We start from the raw sequence: 21,314 nt of genomic DNA, 5'->3' as shown, positions 1-21,314 counted from the left end.
TTACTGAAACACTTCACAAGTGCCTTTCCAAATCATGTCCTACCAACTTCATTTTATGTATGAAATACAGATTAATGGGAGAATAGTTTTAGAGCATTTTAGCATAACGCTGCAATATACATCAACAAAAAAAACAAACACTGAAAACACTGAAGTACAAAGCATTTTCCTTTATTTGTTACAGTGACATATCATTTGTTACATAAAATATGCTACAGCGAAAACGTGGACACATCCCTTAAAAATACATGTAGGCTAATAATGTGGAGGTGGGGGGTGGGGTGGGGGGGTTGTGTCTGCACTGTCTAAATGACCTTTGTGCAAATGATCATACAAACTAAATACATAGACATTGCATACTAGAGCCTACACTGACGAGTGAAATACTAAACCTTTTTTTTAATATATATTTTTGGGAGTATCAAGTGCTGAACATTCAAAATAAGAAATAAAACACTGCCTTCCACAAAAAAAGTTCGAACTTTGAACAAAATGTCAGTCAGAAGGTTTCAACAAATAGAACATTATAAGTTATCTCTTTAACATATGTATAAATAGACTTCATAAAGAGAAACGACATGAAATGAAACAGCTCAGTCAGCAAAATAATGTTTGTTTTGTGCTGAATGTAAATGCCGCAATCTAACATACTCACGATCGAATGAATAACGAAATTTTGTGGAATGTAAGGTGATGTAGGAGAAGTGTAAAGCAAAAAATAAATACGAAAAGCACGCGGTTGAGGAAATTGAAAAGTAACAGTGTGAACTGAGTAAGTGAAGTCACAGGTTCACATAAGTCATTCTTATGCAGATGTTGCAGGCCTGTCACAATTAATACATAATAACCAAATCATGATTATTTGAATTATGCATTTGTGCATATGATTGAAGCTGAATGAATAAGAAATATAGAATAAAACATTGTTCTAGAAAAACAATCGGTGATGTGGTCGTGTAATTATGGCCCTGTGCAAACCTGTAACTGTTACCCCAAAGTTGATTATATTTCTATAATTGAAATGTGTAATTTGCAAAGTAAATTGTCCCACATCATCTCATTGCTACACTCCCTCCACTGGCTCCCTGTACGGGCATCAGATTCAAAACACTGATACTTGCCTACAATGTAAAAAAAAAAAAAAAAACGGATCAGCACCCATCTATCTCTCAGCCCTTATCTCACCCCATACTGCACCTACACTGCCTCCAGTTCTCCAAGACTGCTTGACTGGTCCCACCATCTCTCAGGGAGACATGCTTAAAACATCTTGTTCAGACACCAAGAAAGCAGAACAAACTTCCACTTAATGTCTGAACAGCTGAGTCATTTAAATAAGCATTTCTTTACATTACAGTATTTGAATTAACGAAAGAATGACATACTGTACCTTTACATTTTAAAAACATAAACAACTAATTTCTGTTATGTCTAGTGGTTAGGATTCGGGCAGCCCGGGTTCGATTCCCAGTCAGGGAACTGAGCTTTGGAGGGAGTGGTAGCGTAGTGGTTAAGGTGCTGTGTTACTGATCGGAAGGTCGGGGTTTAAATTCGCGGTATCGCCAAGCTGCCACTCTTGGGCCCTTAAGCAAGGCCCTTAACCTTCTGGCCTCAAGGGGCCCGTATCACGACTGACCCTGCGCTCTGACCGCAGCTTCCAAACAGGCAGGGATATGCGAAGAAAAGAATTTCACTGTGCTGTATTGTATATGTGACAGATAAAGGCTATTCTATTTTAGCTAATTATAAACAGCAATTCCCTCACAGCCTCTTAAATATCATATCAATTTGTCATTACATGCGCTTCTGTCACGGCTAGCTTTTAAACTTTAAAGTCAAACAAATCTTATTTAGTACATCAAATAAAGTTCAAAAGTATCACCATTATCCTATACTATGAGGACGATATTGACAAAAGTATTGGGACACCTGAATTTTCCAGCCATATGTGTTCTTTCCCCAAACTGTTACCACAAAGTTGGAGGCACACAATTGTGTAGGATGCAGTAGAATTTAATTTCCCTTTGACTTGAATCAGGAGACCCAAACATGTTCCAGCATGACAATGCCCCTGTACACCAAGCCAACTCCATACCAGAGTTTACAAGAGTTGGAGTGGAGATCTTAAGTAGCCTGAACTCTGACCTCAACACTACTGAACACCTGGAAAGCTGATTGCACCCCAGGCTTCCTCACCCTACCTGACGTTAATAACACCCTTTGCATCTAAATGATCTCGAGTATCAAAAAGTACCAATCTGTAGTGGTCCCCAGATGAATGGAGGTTATTATTAACAAGAATGGGATGTTAAAAAAAGCAAACCTGAATCTTATAGTCAGGTGTACGCCATCTTTTGACCATAATGTGTAAGTAATCATAGGGGAGCTACAAAAACTCTTACAAGCAACTTGCATTTGTTGCCTGAGAGGTCGTCCAACATTTTGTTTTGTTTTTTCAGGATATATGAATGATATATGTGGTGAGGGAACTTTATAATTAATAATGCTCCCTGTGTTTTTTGTTTGGACTAAGAAAACCCTTAAAATGGCTGAGTCCCTAATTAGTGCCTGACTACTAAATTAGGGAGCTGATTTGAGACACACCCTAACTCCTAATTCTTGCTTCATTTTCACAGTTGTTGCTATCGTACCTTATTTTGCATTTCATATTTTATTATTTATCTCGTACTGCGATTTCCTAAATGGACTCAAATGCAGAGGTAATATTCTATGTTTGGTGTTGATGCACAGCGTAGTGCAAAAGTTTGTATCCCTATCTGAAATAAAAAAACGAAACAAAGAAAATTAGAAGAAAAAATGGTAATGTTTTGTTCTGTATATAGATATTATGAATAAACCAAGTCATATATCGGTTTCTGTAGATTTCTCCGTATATTTCCGATTTTTGTCTTATTGTTGGATAAACGATTGCTATTTTTAGATTTTCCCTTTTCCATCCTTGAAAAGCCCTGAAATCTTGAAAACGAATTTTCCTCCCTTAACTAAATGGTCCTAATTAGACTACTGTAATGCTTTTATTATAAAAATGGCATAAAAAGGAAATAGTAAACCTTAAATAGTCAATTATTTAGATGCTGATTATCAGCCAGAATTTTAGAATCGTGACAGGCCTAGCTGGCGTACCAGTCTTACAAATGTAAAGAGCATCTTTTAGGCTTCATGAGGAAATTACACACAAAAGTGAGGTAACATATACATACATACATACATACATACATATATATATATATATATATATATATATATATATATATATATATATATATATATATATATATATATATACACATATATATATATATACATATATATATATATATATATATATATATATATATATATATATATATATATATATATATATATATATATATATATATATATATATATATATATATATATACACTATCTGCTCTGGCTGTTATTAAAAAAAAAGTGTTTAATAATAATAATATTTAGAATAATAACCTTCACAATACTCGTTCAGTAGGCTTTTTGCACGCATGCGCACACATACACACGCACGCACGCATGCGCGCACGCGCACGTACCACCCACACAGTGATACACAAGCATACACACATTCACTCTACGTAGGCGGGAAGTGAATATGTCACGAACAGCATAAAGCTTAAGAACTGAATTAGCACGTAACTGATGTAATATGTTGCTGGCAAGAACAAGCAGCACCAATCCTTAAAAAAGTGCAGTATCACAGACTGATAGTAATCTCCTTAAACACAAGTTAAAGTAGCTCTTCATTCGGTCCAATAATTAAAAAAAAATACTACAAATAAAATAATTACAAGAAGAAATATAACAAAATAAAAAAAAGAGAGAAACAAACTAAGAGTGTGTCTGGTGCTTTGTGATGCAGCCCGAAAGAGAAACTGCGGTTTCGTGCCGAACTTCATGTATAGCTCGGTGCGATTTGCACACAGAGATCACGGCACTCATGTATCTCTCGTAACCTTTGTGGAATGAAGAAATGTGAAACACACATGAAGGTCGGAGCTTCGCCTCTCACCTTTGAAGGAGTGCAAAGTAAAGGAGAAAACAAAAATCCAAAAAATGTACGAGCCCTTTGAGAGCTCTTGTTTCAACTAAAACTCCATGAACTCCTTAGCGCACTTCTCTGTGTCTGAGATCCGGATCTCCTCCTCTTCGTAGTCGTCAAAGTTGCTCGTGTCACCTGGGCCTCTGCACTTTGGTATAATGGGAGCCTCAACCTGTGAGCAGAACAGATGCCAAGATTTATGTCAGGAGAAATGTTCTGCCTTCTTTGCCTGGAAAAGTAAGCAATCCATCAAATATGGGTTAGGGGCCAACAGTGGCAGCTTTTGGTGCTGGGACTTGACCATCCAATCATGACATTCCACTTTCTCATAGGCTAAGCTGTGATGTGACAGGGAATAAAGTATATTAATGCAGACTGAGGAAAATGATTAAGTACATTGCCCTCTTAAGGGTATACCTGTCTAGCAACACTCCCTGTTGTAAGAAAATCATTTAAATCCGGCAAATGTCTTCTTATTTTTCACCAATATGTTAAACACGCAAAAAAGCTCGCAAAATAGCTATGTCCTGTCATTTATTTTCTCGATTTCATCAGTATGCGGAAACCTGATCGTCACACTCACATGTGCGCGATGCAAAACATCGGTGTTCCAGTTCATCCCGAAGGTGTTCGGTGTGGGTTCAGGGCTCTGTTCCTCAACAACCTCAACACAACCATGTCTTCTTAGAGCTCACTTTGTGCTCAGTAGCTTTGGCATGCTGGAACGGGGTTTGGCTTCTTCCGGTGGGAAATCTTAACGCTTCAGTGTACAAAGAAATCCTCTAAAATAGTGTGCTTCCAATTCCGTTGCAAAAAATGTGAAGAACCAAATATGGGTATGAAAAAGGTTTTTTCTATATAGTGGATTTGCGTGTTCCTGATTTAGAAAAGCACTGTACACCTCTACCACATCCTGAGGTACAGTAGATAAAGGGGATTTTTATCCAGCATCATGTTGCATGTAACAAATTAACTTGAAACATAAATATATACATTCATTGATTCATTTTGGAGGGTTATTTTCTTTCTCTGGTTCTTTTTTTGGTCCCTAATGATTTGCACATCCATGATAATAGGCGCTAGTAGCCATCTACTGTGAAGTGTTGGATTAGGGGCATAGACCACTTTAACACATAGGCTTCGGTCACACTAGACCTTTTGTTCCAATGACTTCCATTCATTAGCATGCGAATGCTGAAACCCGGAAACACAAGCTTTAGCGGGAAGAGGTTTTGCATTTTGCGGGTTTCCACAGTTCAGCCAAGTCTGGTAAACTGCGAAATCCGTATCACGTGTAGAAATGTGACCGATTGAAGATTGATATCAAACAGAATGGCCGCTTCAAAACATACAAGATGATGAACATAGCCGTGTAAAAGCGTTGACATGACATTAAAATACTGTGCATCTCTACACTGGCACTTGATTTATGATTTCTCATGCTGAAAACTACAGCCCAAGGAAGCAAGTGTGATAACAATTGTGACATTTGAATAATTATGTAATTACTTAAGCCTGGCACGGGTATTGCTTCTTTCATGCCTGTGTGCTCTCTGTCAGGTTTGAAGACATGCCCTAATTTATACTGAGCGCTAACCATTAATTATCAGTCTGTTTGCTAGCAACAAACAGAGAATTTGCCATCCTGTATAAAATAAATAAAATAGAAATCTTTTCCCTTTTGTTTGGGCTGTTTTGTGCCAGTCTATTGGTTCCACTCAGTGTTTTTTTTTCTTTTCTTCTGAGATATTAAATTGTTTTATTCCATTTTCTTTTACATGGAAGAAATCTTTTAAGGTGAAGTGCCATTGCGTGAAATTTTCACAAATCTGAACACGTGATTTGATTTAATTCCATATTAATATCATAGCATTCTTGTACAGTTAGGGTGCAGTTTCAGAGATGATGTTTGCACCATTTATGGCAAACACAACACTAATATTTATTGTATTTACAGACGATTTACACACGAGATCGAGTAAACACAATTCGGTAGGTACCTACTCGAGTCCTTCTCATTTTCAAGGATGTGGAATCATAACTGCAAGCTGACATTCTCTTATCTCCCCAATTTCCTCTGTGAGTAAACAAATCTTTATCTACATTAATGTTCACTCGCCACAAAATGACGCTCCCACGTGAATTCGCCTCCAAAACTGTTATTGGCCGTTCAACTGAAAAGTATTTCGAAAGTTTATTTCGCCTCAGAAACGACTTTCTATTAAAAGGTCTCGAAAATGTGATAAACGAGCCGACTTACTTTTCTTTCATAAATTGCGATCCAATCTGTCGCAGCGAACCACTTGTGGTTTTTAATGTCGTTGACGCCGTTTTTCAGATTGCCGAAGCGTTTGGTGAGATCAACCTGAAGAAGATTCCTCAGCAAGTCCTTCAGATCTGAAGTGAAGTGAGAAGGGAATCGGACCTGCAGCCAAAATGTGAAAATTTGATATGTCATATTGGATAAAATTGTTTGATGGGTCAAGAGAGAAAAATAAATAAAAACATGCCAGAAAAGTAATTATTAAAGCATATATATATATGCATTGGAAAAATGCCTGTGCTTTGATAACTGATTACCTTTCCAGATACAATTTTCTCATAAATTTGGATTGGCTGGTCAGCAAAAAAGGGTGGGTATCCTGCCGCCATCTCATAGATCAGAACACCGAGTGCCCACCAATCCACAGCTTTATTGTAGCCCTAAACACAAAAAAACAAAATATAGAAGAATATCTACATATTAGTAATTGTATTTTTTTAGAGATATGTACCGTAATTTCCGGACTATAAGCCGCACCCACTGAATTTTACAAATATTTTTATTTTGAATATAAATAAGCCGCTGATGTTCTTTACACAGGCTTTAACGAAAGACACGTTACACACGGTGTAACGGGTGAAATATGTTGCGCTTCCTTTAGAAGCATAGCGGTATTTTGGGAATAGCATGCCACTGCATTTTCCGCTATTACTGCATGTGTTCAAGACAAGGATTATGTCCTTATTATTTTCTGATGCTCATTTCAAGTTTCTTTGACTAACCCGTAACGCTGTTGCCAAGAAAAATAAAAAAGCACGAGTTTTGGAAACCTGTCTGTGCTTATATGATTTCTGTTGCAACTGGAGTTAGCGAGCTCTCTTAACCCAGACTCAACACATTACAACAGCTTGTATCTAAACAGTAGCCGACCAAGAAAGTCATTGTTCACTGTCTTCCTCCTTCCTTTCACAACTATTTCTCTCAGGAGTTTATCTTTTGGCATCGTTGTGCGTTAAAAAAAAAGTTTTTTCTCCCGATGCCGTGCAGCTCAGAACACAGGTGAGGTGCGTTTTTTCTTTTCCGTTCGGAAATTTCATTGGTCTAATGTTATGGGGTTCAGTTTTTTGGCTTGAAGTTTGTGAAACCGGGAAAAACACAGGAAAAATTCATAAATAAACCGCTTCGTTGTTTAAGCCGCGGGGTTCAAAACGTGAAAAAAGTAGCGGCTTATAGTCCGAAAAATATCGTAAACATTGTGGATGATATGCGTCGTCGGTTTCACCTTGCTAAGGATGATCTCTGGAGCCAGGTATTCTGGTGTGCCACATAATGTCCAAGTTCTTCCTTTTACTCTTTTAGCAAAGCCAAAATCTGTAACCTAAGAAACACATAATATGGCATGTAGCAAAAAAAAAAAAAAGGATATAAGAAAATAAAGGATTTTAAGAAATTAAGGACGCAACTGATTTACCTGGATGTATCCATGCTGGTCGATGAGAAGATTCTCCGGCTTCAGGTCTCTATAGATGAGGTCTAGCGAGTGAAGGTACTCGAACGTGAGCACGATCTGAGCTGCATAGAACTTGGCATGCTGCTCACTTTGGGCATGGAGAAACATTGAAAGTGAATTAGTCCAAGCCAGTGGATTATTTAAGTTCATTGTTGCAGTCCTCACCTGAATCGTCCAATTCGTCTGAGGTGTGAGAACATCTCTCCACCAGGAACATACTCCATAACCATATACAAGTTGGAGTTGTCCTATAAAAACAGAATATCGGTCAATGTAAGAACTAAACATATAAAGAATTGCACACGTTGACAAAATCATCCAGCCAGTTATTTACCTTGAAAGAGTATTCCAGTCTGACGAGGAATGGAAAAGAGACGGCCTGCAATATTCTCTTCTCATTTAGCGTGTGTTCTATTTGTTTCAGCTTCACCACCTTGGGGAGAACAAAAACGAACACAAGAAATAAATTAGCCGAATGGTGCAACATGACATTAATAATGTTCATAAAATACATGACTATTGAATAGAGTTCTATTGAATAGGGAAGTTTATTTTTGTTTAGAATCTAGATCAACAACCATGACTGTGGGGAATCTGACACATTAAATGGTTTTGATGCTGATTGCTTATTGCCATGTTTAAAAAAAAGTCACACTGTGCTGTTCCTGTGGTTTGCATAGCTCTAACCGCTAGTCTAGTAGCGAAGCTGATATCTGCATTCTGAACGTTTTCAACATCAGATTATAGTCAAATAAATACTTTATTAGAATTCTAAATGATAATACTGTAATATGACCATGACAGCATGTTGATTAAAATCAGTGATGGACAAAGTACACAAACCATGTACGTGCTTTAAAGTAGAAATACACTAGGCAAAATATTACTCCAGTAAAAATGCTGCCTTTAAACTTTCACTTGAGTAAAAGGACAAAAGTATTTGCCTTCAAATGTACTTAAGTATCCAAATACTATGGTTTATTACGGCTATAATGTTCCTATTATCATTTTTGCCACAAGACTCTTTCTTAATCAACTCAATTTATGTTAAAAAAAACTCTGTTACTCTTAACACAACAATCTATAACTAGAATAATATTAATGATTCAAACACTGATATCTATTCAAATTATAATGAGCGAAATCTTCTTTTCAAATACTTAAAAAAAAATCTAGGTTTAGGTGAGGTCCAATCTAAATTGTAGTGATATTAAAGTCTCCCGAAACGGAAATACTTCGGTTAAGTACAGATATGCAAAAAAGCTAATTAAGTACAGTAACGAATAACATTTACTTTGTTACTGTCAACCACTGATTAAATGTAATCAATGCTACTTCTGACTATTTAAACACTGTGATGCATCATGGGTACCATTTCTTTTTAGAAGAAGAAGAATCTTTTATATCTCACATATACACTATATGGACCAAAGTACTCAGACGCCTGAATTTTTCCATCCATTCTTTCCAAAAACTGTTGGAGGGACACACTGCCTACCATATCTAAATGTCTTGCCAATGGATCCGAATGGAAGCATAAAATTTCCACTTCACTTGAACTAGGACAAACCTGTGACAATGCTCAAATCAAGCTCCGTCAAGATACAATTTACATGGGTTGGTGTGGAAGATCTTGAGTGGCCTGCTATAGATCTCTGACCTCGAGTCTTTTGAACACTAGGATGGAACCGGAATTTTGGAACCACACTTCTGGAAAACACTTCATCTACTCAATCTACTGGAACATTTTCCCTGAAGCCTGGAAGTTATTACAACAGCAAATGTGGAGGAAATAAGGAATGTGATGCTCAAAAATCACATTCAAATCTTACAGTTACGCGTCCACAAACTTTGGCCCATGTAACGTATATTACTGCAGGGTAAAATTATTTTCTTCGTATATCTCAGCTTGTTAGGAAGGTGGTCTCACAGCGCAAAGCATCCATGATACTCCGCCCATGGACTAGAGAGGGTTAATGGCGTTGATCCCCTGACTCAACAGTGGCAGCCTGGTGGTAATAGTACCCATGCAAACCCTAAATGCAACAGTATTGCACTACTTTATATTTGTGCATGAAGCAAAATTCCAGTTCTAACAAACCAGTATATTAAAAAAATATTAATGTATTGTTTTAATCCAATTTTACCCAAGAGCTTGAACTTTAACTAGTGGGAAAATTCTAAATGCTTCATATTGGGTGGTTCTATATGCCTCTACCTCATGCGTTAACACCATGTAACATACACATGTAACATGTAACTTACAGCACCCTTGATTTAAAGATTATACTAAAATTGTATACTTTAATTGTAAAGCTAATTTGTGAAATAGTAAACATACCATTGGGGTTTAATGTCTTTGATAAGCACTATGTAGTGCTTATTTCTTAATATTCAACCACCAACCTGTAATAACTAATAACTAAAAAGTTCAATTTTTTACATTTCCGCATGCTAAAAAGAAAGAACTCAATTTGATTTTAACAGCATTCACTTATCAGCTTATCACCACCAAACTGAAAACTATACCCTAGGTGTGGTGAACGTGTGTGTGTGTGTGTGTGTGTGTGTGTTTGCAATAGTGTGTGAAGATGAAGACTGAAGAAGACTGCATGTGTCTTCTTTAAGCTTTTAAATTAAAACTAAATGTCGTCCATGTAGCAAAGCTGAGACTTTTCATCTAGTCATAGAAATATTTGATTTTATAATGCACTTACTTTTTGCTTGTCCAGGATTTTCATAGCATAGTATTGCTCTGTGCCTTTATGTTTCACTAACATAACTCTTCCAAACGAACCGGTGCCCAGAGTTTTCAGTCTTTCAAAGTCATCAAGGCAGGTTGTGCTCTGTGGAGATTCAAAAGACGTAATGTAGATAGAAAAAAAAATAACAATAAATCAGAAAAATCTCTATTAAGATCCTTTACCTGTGGTGGACACTCCCATTTCCTCAAGAAATCCTCTCTAGCTTTGGCTAAAAATTCTTTCACTGAAGGAAACAAAAAAGGTTTAAAAAGTTATAACTGATTATTTTTTTCTGTTATACATTTAATTTGCATGCAATAACCTAAAATATGAACAAATCACAGTTCATGAAAAAAAAAAAAGGAACCAAAACAAAACTATTAGAAACTAGAGAAAAACGTTATAAAGGTAATCCATGAAAAAATAATTTTTTTTTTTTTTTTTTTAGCTAGCTGATGCACATGCAAAGTAAACACAGACCACAACAAACGTGCAGCTCTCCTGCACAGAACAAGCATCCGCCCTTCGGCCGTTCAGAGACCGCATGAAATTCCACTGAAAACGCTGCAGCGTCGCTGAGGGACTTATACTTTTAAAAGCTTCCTTCAAGGTTTACAACAAAGAAGAAATTCTTTTTAACTTCTGATTTACTGATAGGATCGGAAAGGATTTGAACACGATTTTGTGGATTGATTCAAACAGAATTGTTGCAGTTGGATCTTCGTTATCACGGACGCTCCCGCAAAAAAATGGTTTCGCCAAAACGATTCTTGTCTACTTCAGTGGGATTCATTTAAAATGCATATACTCATCTTCAAAAATAATTCATTCGATTCCATCAACACTATATGAACAAATGTTTGTGGACACCTGACCATAAGATTCATATGTGCTTTATAAACATTGAATTCCACATTTAGTCCTCGTTTGCTTTTATAATAAACTCCAGAGATTTGTGCCACATTCAGCCACAAAGTCAGGTACTGGTGTAGGGTGAGGAGACCTGGGGTGCAGTCAGCTTTTCAATTCGTCCCAAAGGTGTTTAATTGGGTTAAGGTCAAAGCTTGATAGCAGGCCACTCAAGATCTTCCTCTCAACCCATATAAACCATATCTTCATGGAATTCCTTTTGTGCACTGTGGCATTATCATGATGGAACAGATTTGGGCCTTTTCATTCATGCCGCCACACCCAAAGACCCCCCATACAATTGTGTGCCTTTTTCTTTGTGGTAATAGTTTGAGGAAGTTGCTGGATAAGTGTGGTGTCCAAATACTTTTGTCCATATAGTTTGAACTTTTAACACTACATTCACATGCATTACGTTGAAATATAACATTCTGTGAAACACGGGGCAGTATGTGAAACCTGAGCATACCAAATGCTTCTACAGTGCACCGAGGATTGCAGGAACGAAAAGAGAAGAGAAAGAGGAGAAAAACAGGAGTGGAAATGAAAGTTTAGGTCAAACGAGGTGTTCAGTTTTTAATCCGCATATCGCATTCTAAAACACGGCTAAAATTAAAACAGGACGATATTCTACGATCAAAAAGCAGCCTGGAAGACACGACGTTTGAGATCCATTACAGAATATGACAAGAAGTTTAGTTTTTATTTGAGCGCGAAAAGGAAACAGAAGTCTTCCTGTCGGGGCGAAGATAACGCTGTGCTGTAACCACAGAAAAATAATTAGCAGGTCAGAGGACCAGAGGACGAGGCTGAGAGAGAACTCAAGTATATTCATTCAGACCAATCAAGATTTTAGTGCGTCGCACATGAGAAAAGGGATAATAGGGTTTTATGCAGCCACGGGACAAGAATACGCCACTGGATTAAATCAATTGAAAATTAAAACAATTTTAATAAAGAGGCCAAAAAAATAATAAAAGTATTTATAAATGCGTATCATCTAATCTGCTCCTATACAAAGAAGCATTATTACATGTAATAACAGGCATAACTGATTTGTGACTGATTTGTTTTTAATATAACTTTTAATATTTATGATCACTTTTTTTATGAATTGTATTGAAACGATTGTGTTTTCTTATAAAAAGCGCCTTAACTTGCTCATTTTAAAGGTGCTTTATACTGTTTATGTAACGGTTTATCGCTATTATGATTAAAAAAAATATAAGACTGCATGCAGGCACTCAAAGGAAATCAAAGATCAGTTCTTTTTTTTGATTTCTGCTTAACAATTGCAATCATGTACAATCTATACCAAGGTCCCAAAGGTGATAAGGAGGCTGTGAAGAGAGACGAACGTAAAAAAGTAAAGGAGAAGATTTAAAAAAAAAAGCTCTGAGGTTCATGCCAAGCTGCTTATTAGTCAGTTGCTCTATAATCATCCTGGGGTTGAAGTAAATTCGTAAAAAAAAAGCCAAAAGTTAGACATGTTTCAGGATGTTTACCTACAAAACTGTGGTCACTTTGCACTCGCAAATGAAAACATTTCACTGATTCAGTAAACAACATAAAAATGTTCAAATCTTTTGCCTTTTCATTTAATTTCCCTTTCAACTGTATTGCCTCATGTCAAGAAAGGAAGTCATCTCTGAGAGCCAATTTTACCTTCAAATCTCACTTTTGCTCATGCAACAAGCTCAGTTTTATTCATGCTAAATTGTTTTCTGTTCGACTCTAAAAGCAGGTGACTCGAGTTGCCCTTTTTTGCCCCTCGCACGATAATCCAACACGAACCTGCACTGCAACGCCTGCTGCATTTCACTTACTTGTTTCATCCCAAATGACGGTGTACCCGGAGACATGCGGCCCATCGCTCTCATGTGATTTGTCATGGGTTCCCTTGCGGCTCTTGAAAGGAAGAAAACGACTGGCCAAATTGTCCAGCTTTTGGAGAGCTGAGTTGGTGCCCATAGAATGGCCAAAGCTTTGATCCCTTGCGTGGGCCATTTCTTTTTGTCCTTTTTTTTTTTTCTTTCTTTTTCCCCCCACACTACAACTGACTGATACGCTCAGTGTGCATCAGGGCCCTGAAGAATAACAGACACTTCCTGTTTGTGATACTTATTGCAGCGTTGTCTGCTTTACCGCATACAAAGCTAGTTCCACTTCCTGTTCATGTTAACCAGCTTCATATTTTCTTTTTATATAGCAAGTACTGGACAGCAGTTCTGCTTGTTTAAAACAATACCCTGCATTTATAATGGCTCAAAACAATGTGAATCTGAAACTTACAGTCAACTCTAGAATTATTGGCCCCCTTTATGAGAACTAGCTCCAAATAATTGCTGTATAAATTTTTTTTTAGTAAAAACTGTAAAAACTATATTCAGTCATGAAAATTGTTCACTCAAACAATTTCCTCAACCTCCCATTTTTTATGTTTTTTTTTTCAGATTTTTTATTTGTATTTCCTCTCAAAATTTATGTTCATCTTACTGACAGCACTAAGGGCATATAAAATGAATACAATTACACCCAAGGGCAATCAAAACAAAACAGATCATTATTGACCCAAACACAAATACAACATACCTTGAATTACAATCACAACCAGGATATCAACGATTCTAAAGTCTATAACAGGAGGCACAAGTTTTGGTCGTAACAAATTCGAGTACATCCAAGTCAACAGAGAAACGATCACGAAAACGCAACAATCCCTTCAGCAATGGCTGAGCGCACTAAAGAACAACCCACATGCACGAATTTACCTTTTAATAAAAAGAAAAAAAGAAAAAGGTAGCTACTAAACGAGGTGTGGCTCCTGCTCGGCTGAAATGAAAATCTGCAGCCACGCCAGTGCTTTGTGGACTCTACTATGGAGGCTTTACCACATCAAAAGCTGCTTGCTGATTGTTCTAAAAACCAACTGCACCAGAAAAACAGGGCACTAATACTCATGGAATAAACTGTAACATGACCCTTGAATGTAGGACCACATGAAGTACTAATATATCAAAACATTTATACATCACTGCTGCCTTTAAACCAATAAAACCCCGTGTTTATATATTTGTTATATATTATACCACGCTGCTGCGGAATTCTCAAATCTGATTGGTCGGCTGGCTGAATTTTCGGGATGCATTTACGTTCCGTGATTTAAAAGATGAAAGTCGCTCTCGTTTGTAATCGCTTATATAGTAGCAACTCATTCATGTGTAGGTGCTTGTGTTTATATCGGAGATGTATATCTGCATTCCTGAGGAATGTGTTGAGGAAGAAGAAAAAATAAAAATAAGGAAAATTATACATTCGGTGAAGATTTTATTTGACAGAATTCAATTATTTTTCCACAACAGTAAAGACTTCAGTTTTATTAATATTATATATAATAATATATATATATGAGAGAGAGAAAAAGAGATTCTGATGACGAAACATATTTATAGTTGCTATAATGCAACCAAGTTGTTCAAACATTAAATGCGCCTGTTAAACTGTTATAAAGGCACCATTAATAAATAGGAAAGAATATAATCGCTGTTGTTAGAGAGATCAAGAAAGGCTGAAGAATTTAATTTTACCAGCACATCTAAAGTGTATTTTTGATGTGAATAATACAATAAAAAAAATGTTTGTGCAATGATTGTTTACGTGGTTCTTGTGCATCCACATGCATGATGGTTTCTACAGATTGGCATAAATAGCGCTGTCACACGATCATCATTCTGTCATTGCCTTTCTTTCCTTTGTGCCTCGTACACATGCTGAACCTCAGGAATGTCTCTGAGCAAATGTCTAAACTCCCTGGAAGCAGAGAAAAAAATAACAGCTGTGTTCACCGTGTGGGTATTAACTGTCAGAGAGAGACGCAGTCTCCAGTTTAAACATACCCCCTGTGCCGTCTGTGCAGCCACGACACTGCTGAGATGTTCACGTTTTGGAGTTAAATTTGACTCGAATGAAATGCTAGCAGGAGGACACCTAGGCCAGGATGCCGAACAGTTCTTCGCTGATCTGGTTTCTAAATGGCGCCATGTTGTTTAACGTGAATTGACTGCATGGAGGCTATGGTGTGTGTCAGGGTCACTCTGTGGCCATAGAAGATCTGGAAAGAGGGGCATGGATTGAAACTGCACAACTATACAGATCTGCAATGGTCATTATTTATCCTACAGGATGTCAAATAGTCCAATGGTGCTCTGTTCCTTCTCAGGTACACAAGAAAACTTCTCAGGTAGGCACCCTCATGGTTAATGATGACTGATAACAGCACATCTATAAGAGCAATATACCGTATATACATAAGCTGTGAAGACATAAGTGTATACACTTGTGGCGCGGCTTCAGCATTCGAGTCATACACAAGGATCTGGTCAAATTTCGGACACATTCAATATTCCCTGAGACCTTCTATTCCACTCCTGAATACCCTCGTAGCTTTCTGGCCCAAACACAGCTAAGTGTTAGAACTTTCAGCCAGCTTGCCTGCACCGACGGCTTTGACCCCTTTGACCTAAGAGGAGCAAGAAATCCCAACTATACAGGTCAGAACACTGTTGTGAGCCTCGTTAGAAAGACGGGGAGCGGCACGTACATTTTTGGTACCCCATTCCGTTCCAGGTGCCTCCTTAGTGTCTCAGCCTATGAAACACTCTCAAAACACAAGATGTCCTACTATACAAGCCTGATACATTCCACTGTCAGGTGAAATCTGCAGTGAGCTGTGAACCAGGGACTGCACCTACAGTGGCATTCCACTCTATGACTAGTGTCGCCCCCTCGTGGATATTAGGTGTGCTGCTCCAGGGAGTCTGCACAGATGCCTTTTTAGGTCCAGGTCCTACCAGGTAAACAGCTGTCCATCATATAGTGTCCACCCAGTGACACAAGATTCAAGTTTTTGGGAGTTCAATCCTAAGGGACGATGGTGTTTATAGATGGTGATTTTATGATTATGTTGACCCAACCATGGATGAAGTTGTAGCTACTGTGATGACTTCCTTTTGACAATCAAAATGAAAAATGTGCATCAAAGCTATTAAAAATATATATTTATTATGTTTATGATTAAAAGCTAGCTTTTATTTTGAATGCTTCTACATTTGATGTCTTCCTTATCAGCTACACTTCAGATCTAACCCTGAGATCTGAGATTCTCCATCCAGTGAATATCTGCTGGAAGGCCATCTGAGAGTGAAATGCTGCTGTTCTTCAGGAAAACATCATCAACCCTAATGGGATATAATGATTTATACACGTGTACACTGTATTGATGTTGAACACCGAGTGATTTGTGTTGTTTGTTTGTTTATTTATTTACTCACCGCTTTCTAATTCGTTGCCTTTCTTGGCAGCAGCGGCGTTTCCCATGGTCAGGGACACGGAGACACTGTCGGGGGATTGTGGCTGGGACACCAGGGGACTCCCGGGCTGGTTAGCTGGCCAGCGAGCGCTCTTCCTCGTCTCCAGGTGGACAGCTGGCCCTGTTAGCTAGCTGTGCTCTTCAGCTCGCTTTATAGTGTGCATTAATCGTGTTAGCAGGCTAGCTAGCGAGCTGTCAATGGTAGCCCAGGACCGGCAGCTAATCGGCTGTGCAGCTTTCAGCGGAGACACCGGGTGTTGTCTCATAGGCGCTTAGACATCATCGGGAAATAGTTCTGTTGATGGGGACATTCATTTGGGGTGCGCTGTGAGAGGCGTGCGATGTAAACCGGTGCAGCCGCACAGGAAAACCTGCTCCTGGCCAAAATAAAAACAAACAAATCCCCAGCATCAGCCGGATATGACGCGACATGCGTGGCACCGCGTCGGGACTCGGAAGGAGCGCCGTTCAGTGGGGGAAAGGGGACATGACCGTGCAGCAGGACCCTCGAGAGACATCACTCAGGACATCCATCCATCCATCCATCCATCCATCCATCCATCCATCTATCTATCTATCTATCTATCTATCTATCTATCTATCTATCTATCTATCTATCTATCTATCTATCTATCTATCTATCAATTTATTATTTATTTAACCAACTACCTATCCATTAACTAACTCATTCATTCATTCATTTATTTGTTCGTTCATTCATTTATTCATTCTTTCTGCTCCCCATTCATTCATTCATTCATTCATTCATTCATTCATTCATTCGTTCATGCATTCGTTCATGCATTCATTCATTCTGCCCCTATCCATTCATTCATTCATTCATTCATTCATTCATTTAGCCACCATAATATTCATTCATTCATTCATTCACCCACATATCTATTTATTTGTTCATTTATTTAGCCACCAATTTATTCATACATTCATTTTTATCTATTCATTTGTTCATTCACTCTTCATTCACACAACCTTACTTTTTTATTAATACTTCTTTCTTTCTTTCTTTCTTTCTTTCTTTCTTTCTTTCTTTCTTTCTTTCTTTCTTTCTTTCTTCTTTCTTTCTTTCTTATCCATTTAATCCTGTTCAGGGTTGCAGCTAATCATATTGGCAGAATAAACCCTGTTTGAAACTGCAGTGATGTAGTGCAATGATTCTGTACCCATGATAGCATGATAGAGTTCTGTTTTCTGCTTACCACAGCGGTAAAATTGCCATTACTTGCAATTTGAACCAATCTGGTATTTTTCTCTGACCTCTACTGTTTTTCACACCATTCTGTATGCACTGTAGAGACCATTGTATGTGAAACTCACAGGAGATTGGCAGATTCTAAAATAGTGAAACCAGCCCATCTGGCAGTCTTTCTTCCATTCCTGATGTTTGACATGAACATTATCTGAAGCTCTTGATCTGTATCTGCATGATGAAAAACTATAACGAATTCTAAAAGGATAGATTGAGCACTAGCTTCACATTAGCTTTCACTGATAGTTACATAACAATAGTGCATTAATTATATATATGGGTATTACTAATACTAATAACAAACTCATATTTGGATGTATTTTGGCTTGTTTGCAAGAACTGCATCAAAATGGAGACCCACTGTTTTTTTGTGATGCTTTTCCTGGCTTGTACAACAGTTTTCAGTTGTTTATTGTTGGGGTGTCTCCCTTCATTCCTGAGGTGAAATTCATGTCCAATTGGGAGTTCTGGTGATTGTCCTGCTTCATGATCATAATTAGATGTATTTCTCTATACATTTGACAGAAAAAAATGTTTTCATGATTGGTGTACCTGTTCTATAAGCAGTCCTTCAAGCCATAAGCCATGACACTATTTATATTAATACTAGATATTACTGCTAGACATTGAATCCAGCATTTATGTCACTCATCCCTGTATTTCTTTGCAAATTTCAATCTGTTTTTATTATTATTCCTACTGCCAGTGAGTGGTTTCCATCTTGTGCCATGGTCTCAATTTTTGCTCTTAAAGTCTTTCTCAAATGGTGAATTATGATATCTGTGGAAACTGTTGGTGATCTCACTGGCTTCTGATTTTTCTTCACATCTCTCTGTTTCTGTTTATCAACTGCTGTTCTTTTCTATGGTCAACCAGTTTGATGGTCAGCCTGTTTTTTAGTGTGGGTTTATATGTATGTGCAATGTTTGTGTATTGATTTTCTTACTCACAATCCTCGAAATGGCTTGCCTTTCGCTTCAATAGTCAGCCTTCTGGCCATCATGCTGGTTTATCTATTTTAACAACATATGGAGAGAATATTGCATTAATGAGCTACTGTTATCACAATATCAAGACTTACACCATGAAAATGATAGTTATATCTGTATTATGACACATTTTACTATAAAACACTATAAAAGTATTATAAAGGTCAGACACAAAACATTTATTTCACAGGTGTATGCTTGATTTAATAGGTAACCAAACTATAATTCAGTTTATTTCTTTTCAAAAGGCTTTGGATCCTCCATGACCCTGACCAGGTGACACTGATGCTGATTGAATGGACTGACTCGTTCTCACTCATTTCGCCTTCGGAAACTAGGGTTCATTTACTTGTAATATTTAAGTGACATTTTATTCCTCCTTGGTGAAACAGAGGAGGGATTCTCCTGTCCCACCTGGAGAATTCAAAGACTAGACTCCCAACATCTCCGGTAGCTATGCGACATATGAAACTACATTGATTGTTGATCAATCATACCATAAATCAGGTTGGGAAAAGAGGCGTATGATTGATCATGTTGAGTAATTTGGTCACACACCATTTTCTTCAGACATTGCACTGATTAAAACAGGGGGGTTGAGTTGTCAATATCATTAACACAGACACAGGACTGGCCATATGTGCATTTGCCTTCTGTCCATTTTTGAAAAGATGAACTTTTTAAATGAAGGGATAATTTACAACAACATTAGGAATAATAATAAAATCAATTAATTGAAATCAAGCACACATTTGGGATCTCAGGAACACGAGTGAGCAGATTTCTTTAATTCACCTCAGTTTGTCAATGTTGCTATAAAGCGCTCTCTTGGAACGTGCCATATAATAATTATAGGGAAGCAAGCAAGAGCGAGGTATATTGTACATAAAATAAAAAAAGTCGGAAAATTCAAGACACGTTGTTATAAATAGAAAAAACATACAACAATCGAAAACTATCAAGTCTTTGAAGTACATTTTTGCGCATGACTGATCTATGGTCAATAAAAAAAATGCGGATCCCCCTATTTGAGAAATGGACTATTCCTTCGACGCGTTAACCCCTATACGCTTGTGTTGACTGCGCGCTACAGGACAGGTTCATTCCATTCAGCACTGTAGATAGCTAGCAATAGTGTCAACTAAATACAAAAAGGAAGGGGAAAAAAACACACACCATTCTGTTAAAAGGTCTTGAGGTAAATTAAAAAAGGAAAGAAAACGAAAGGGATACTGAGGAGAAGCTGGAGCAAGTGTTCAGGTAACATCCCCCGACGCTATCAGGGTTTTTTTCTGTCATTCTCTCACTTGCTAGCTGAAAGCTAATCCATCGGCTAAGCAACTAGAATAGGTTGAATTCGCACTGGTCATTGTTCTCGTGAAAGCGGTAAATAAACGATGAATTAAACAGGAACATATTTATCTAAAGATGTAGAACAGAGGTATGGAGCTCTAACGGCCCGCCCGGGTCTCTCCCACTGCATTATGGGTGAAAAATCTGCGTCCAGTGCAAGAACCTGAGCAGAAATCCATCCTGCACACGATCCATATAGAGTCGTGTTTCTATTTATTTTTTATTTTTAATGCATAGATATTTGATTTGCAGATCTGGGACATAAGGATGCCTTCAGATGACCTTATGTGTAGGCTTCATCCTCATCATAAGCCATTATAACGCAAAGATGCCCTTTTTTCACATTTTGTATGCATTTTAATGACCAGATCGCTTTCATCAGACGTCCTTCATAGGACAGGGATTGCAGTCATGGACCTAGTGGACAAAATAGCCTTGTTGTTTCTGGTTTCAGGGGAAAGTAGCTACTCAAGCAAGGGTCGCTGCTAGTCGCCGGATGATGTCACAGCCTCATTTGCATCTCAGTTGTGTTAGCATGATCATTTGCATAATCATTTGCATATTACACCAGGGATGCCCTAACGCTGGGCCGCATCATTTGGTCCCGGGCCGCACAGAGAGCATAAAAACAAACTTTATTTCCATTTTATCGAATTTCACAATCTGCATTAAAATGAATAAATAAATGACCAATTCTGCCTGTGCTAATTTCAGTATCGCAGGTTTTTTTCTTCTACGTATCGATAAATGAAGCTCGGGCCGATTCTGTATCACGGTGAGTTACATTTTCAATATAACTGCAATAAAATTAATTATGGAAAATGTGTTACTAT

At 37.7% G+C, this 21,314-nt stretch overlaps 2 protein-coding genes across 4 annotated transcripts in view; one reads left to right on the top strand and one right to left on the bottom strand.

Moving 5' to 3' along the window:
- Positions 1-3,414: 3,414 nt before the first annotated feature.
- On the bottom strand, positions 3,415-17,325 carry prkacba (protein kinase, cAMP-dependent, catalytic, beta a). Of its 3 annotated transcripts, XM_046857667.1 has the most exons (11): positions 16,835-17,325; positions 11,974-11,982; positions 10,778-10,839; positions 10,569-10,697; positions 8,186-8,284; positions 8,017-8,099; positions 7,813-7,939; positions 7,624-7,719; positions 6,659-6,781; positions 6,339-6,503; positions 3,415-4,250 (listed from the first exon to the last, which is right to left on the bottom strand). In XM_046857667.1, the coding sequence occupies exons 1-11, from the start codon at positions 16,878-16,880 to the stop codon at positions 4,125-4,127; spliced, it is 1,065 nt and encodes a 354-aa protein (XP_046713623.1). In that variant the 5' UTR covers positions 16,881-17,325; the 3' UTR covers positions 3,415-4,124. The 3 variants fall into 3 exon arrangements, with proteins under 3 accessions (XP_046713623.1, XP_046713624.1, XP_046713622.1); XM_046857668.1 differs by lacking the exon at positions 11,974-11,982 and having other exon boundaries at positions 16,835-17,319; XM_046857666.1 differs by lacking the exons at positions 11,974-11,982; positions 16,835-17,325 and adding an exon at positions 13,331-14,228.
- A 2,889-nt stretch (positions 17,326-20,214) lies between these two features.
- ttll7 (tubulin tyrosine ligase-like family, member 7) overlaps positions 20,215-21,314 on the top strand; it is a 56,070-nt gene continuing 54,970 nt past the window's right edge. The window contains exon 1 of the mRNA XM_046857848.1: positions 20,215-20,388. The gene's annotated coding sequence lies outside the window, so the exon portion shown is untranslated. The remainder of the gene's footprint in view (positions 20,389-21,314) is intronic.

This window comes from Silurus meridionalis, chromosome 9, assembly GCF_014805685.1.
Source record: "Silurus meridionalis isolate SWU-2019-XX chromosome 9, ASM1480568v1, whole genome shotgun sequence".
Lineage (NCBI taxonomy): Eukaryota > Metazoa > Chordata > Actinopteri > Siluriformes > Siluridae > Silurus > Silurus meridionalis.
The sequence above is the reverse complement of the archived record's forward strand: the minus strand, read 5'-3'. Positions and strand labels throughout refer to the sequence as shown.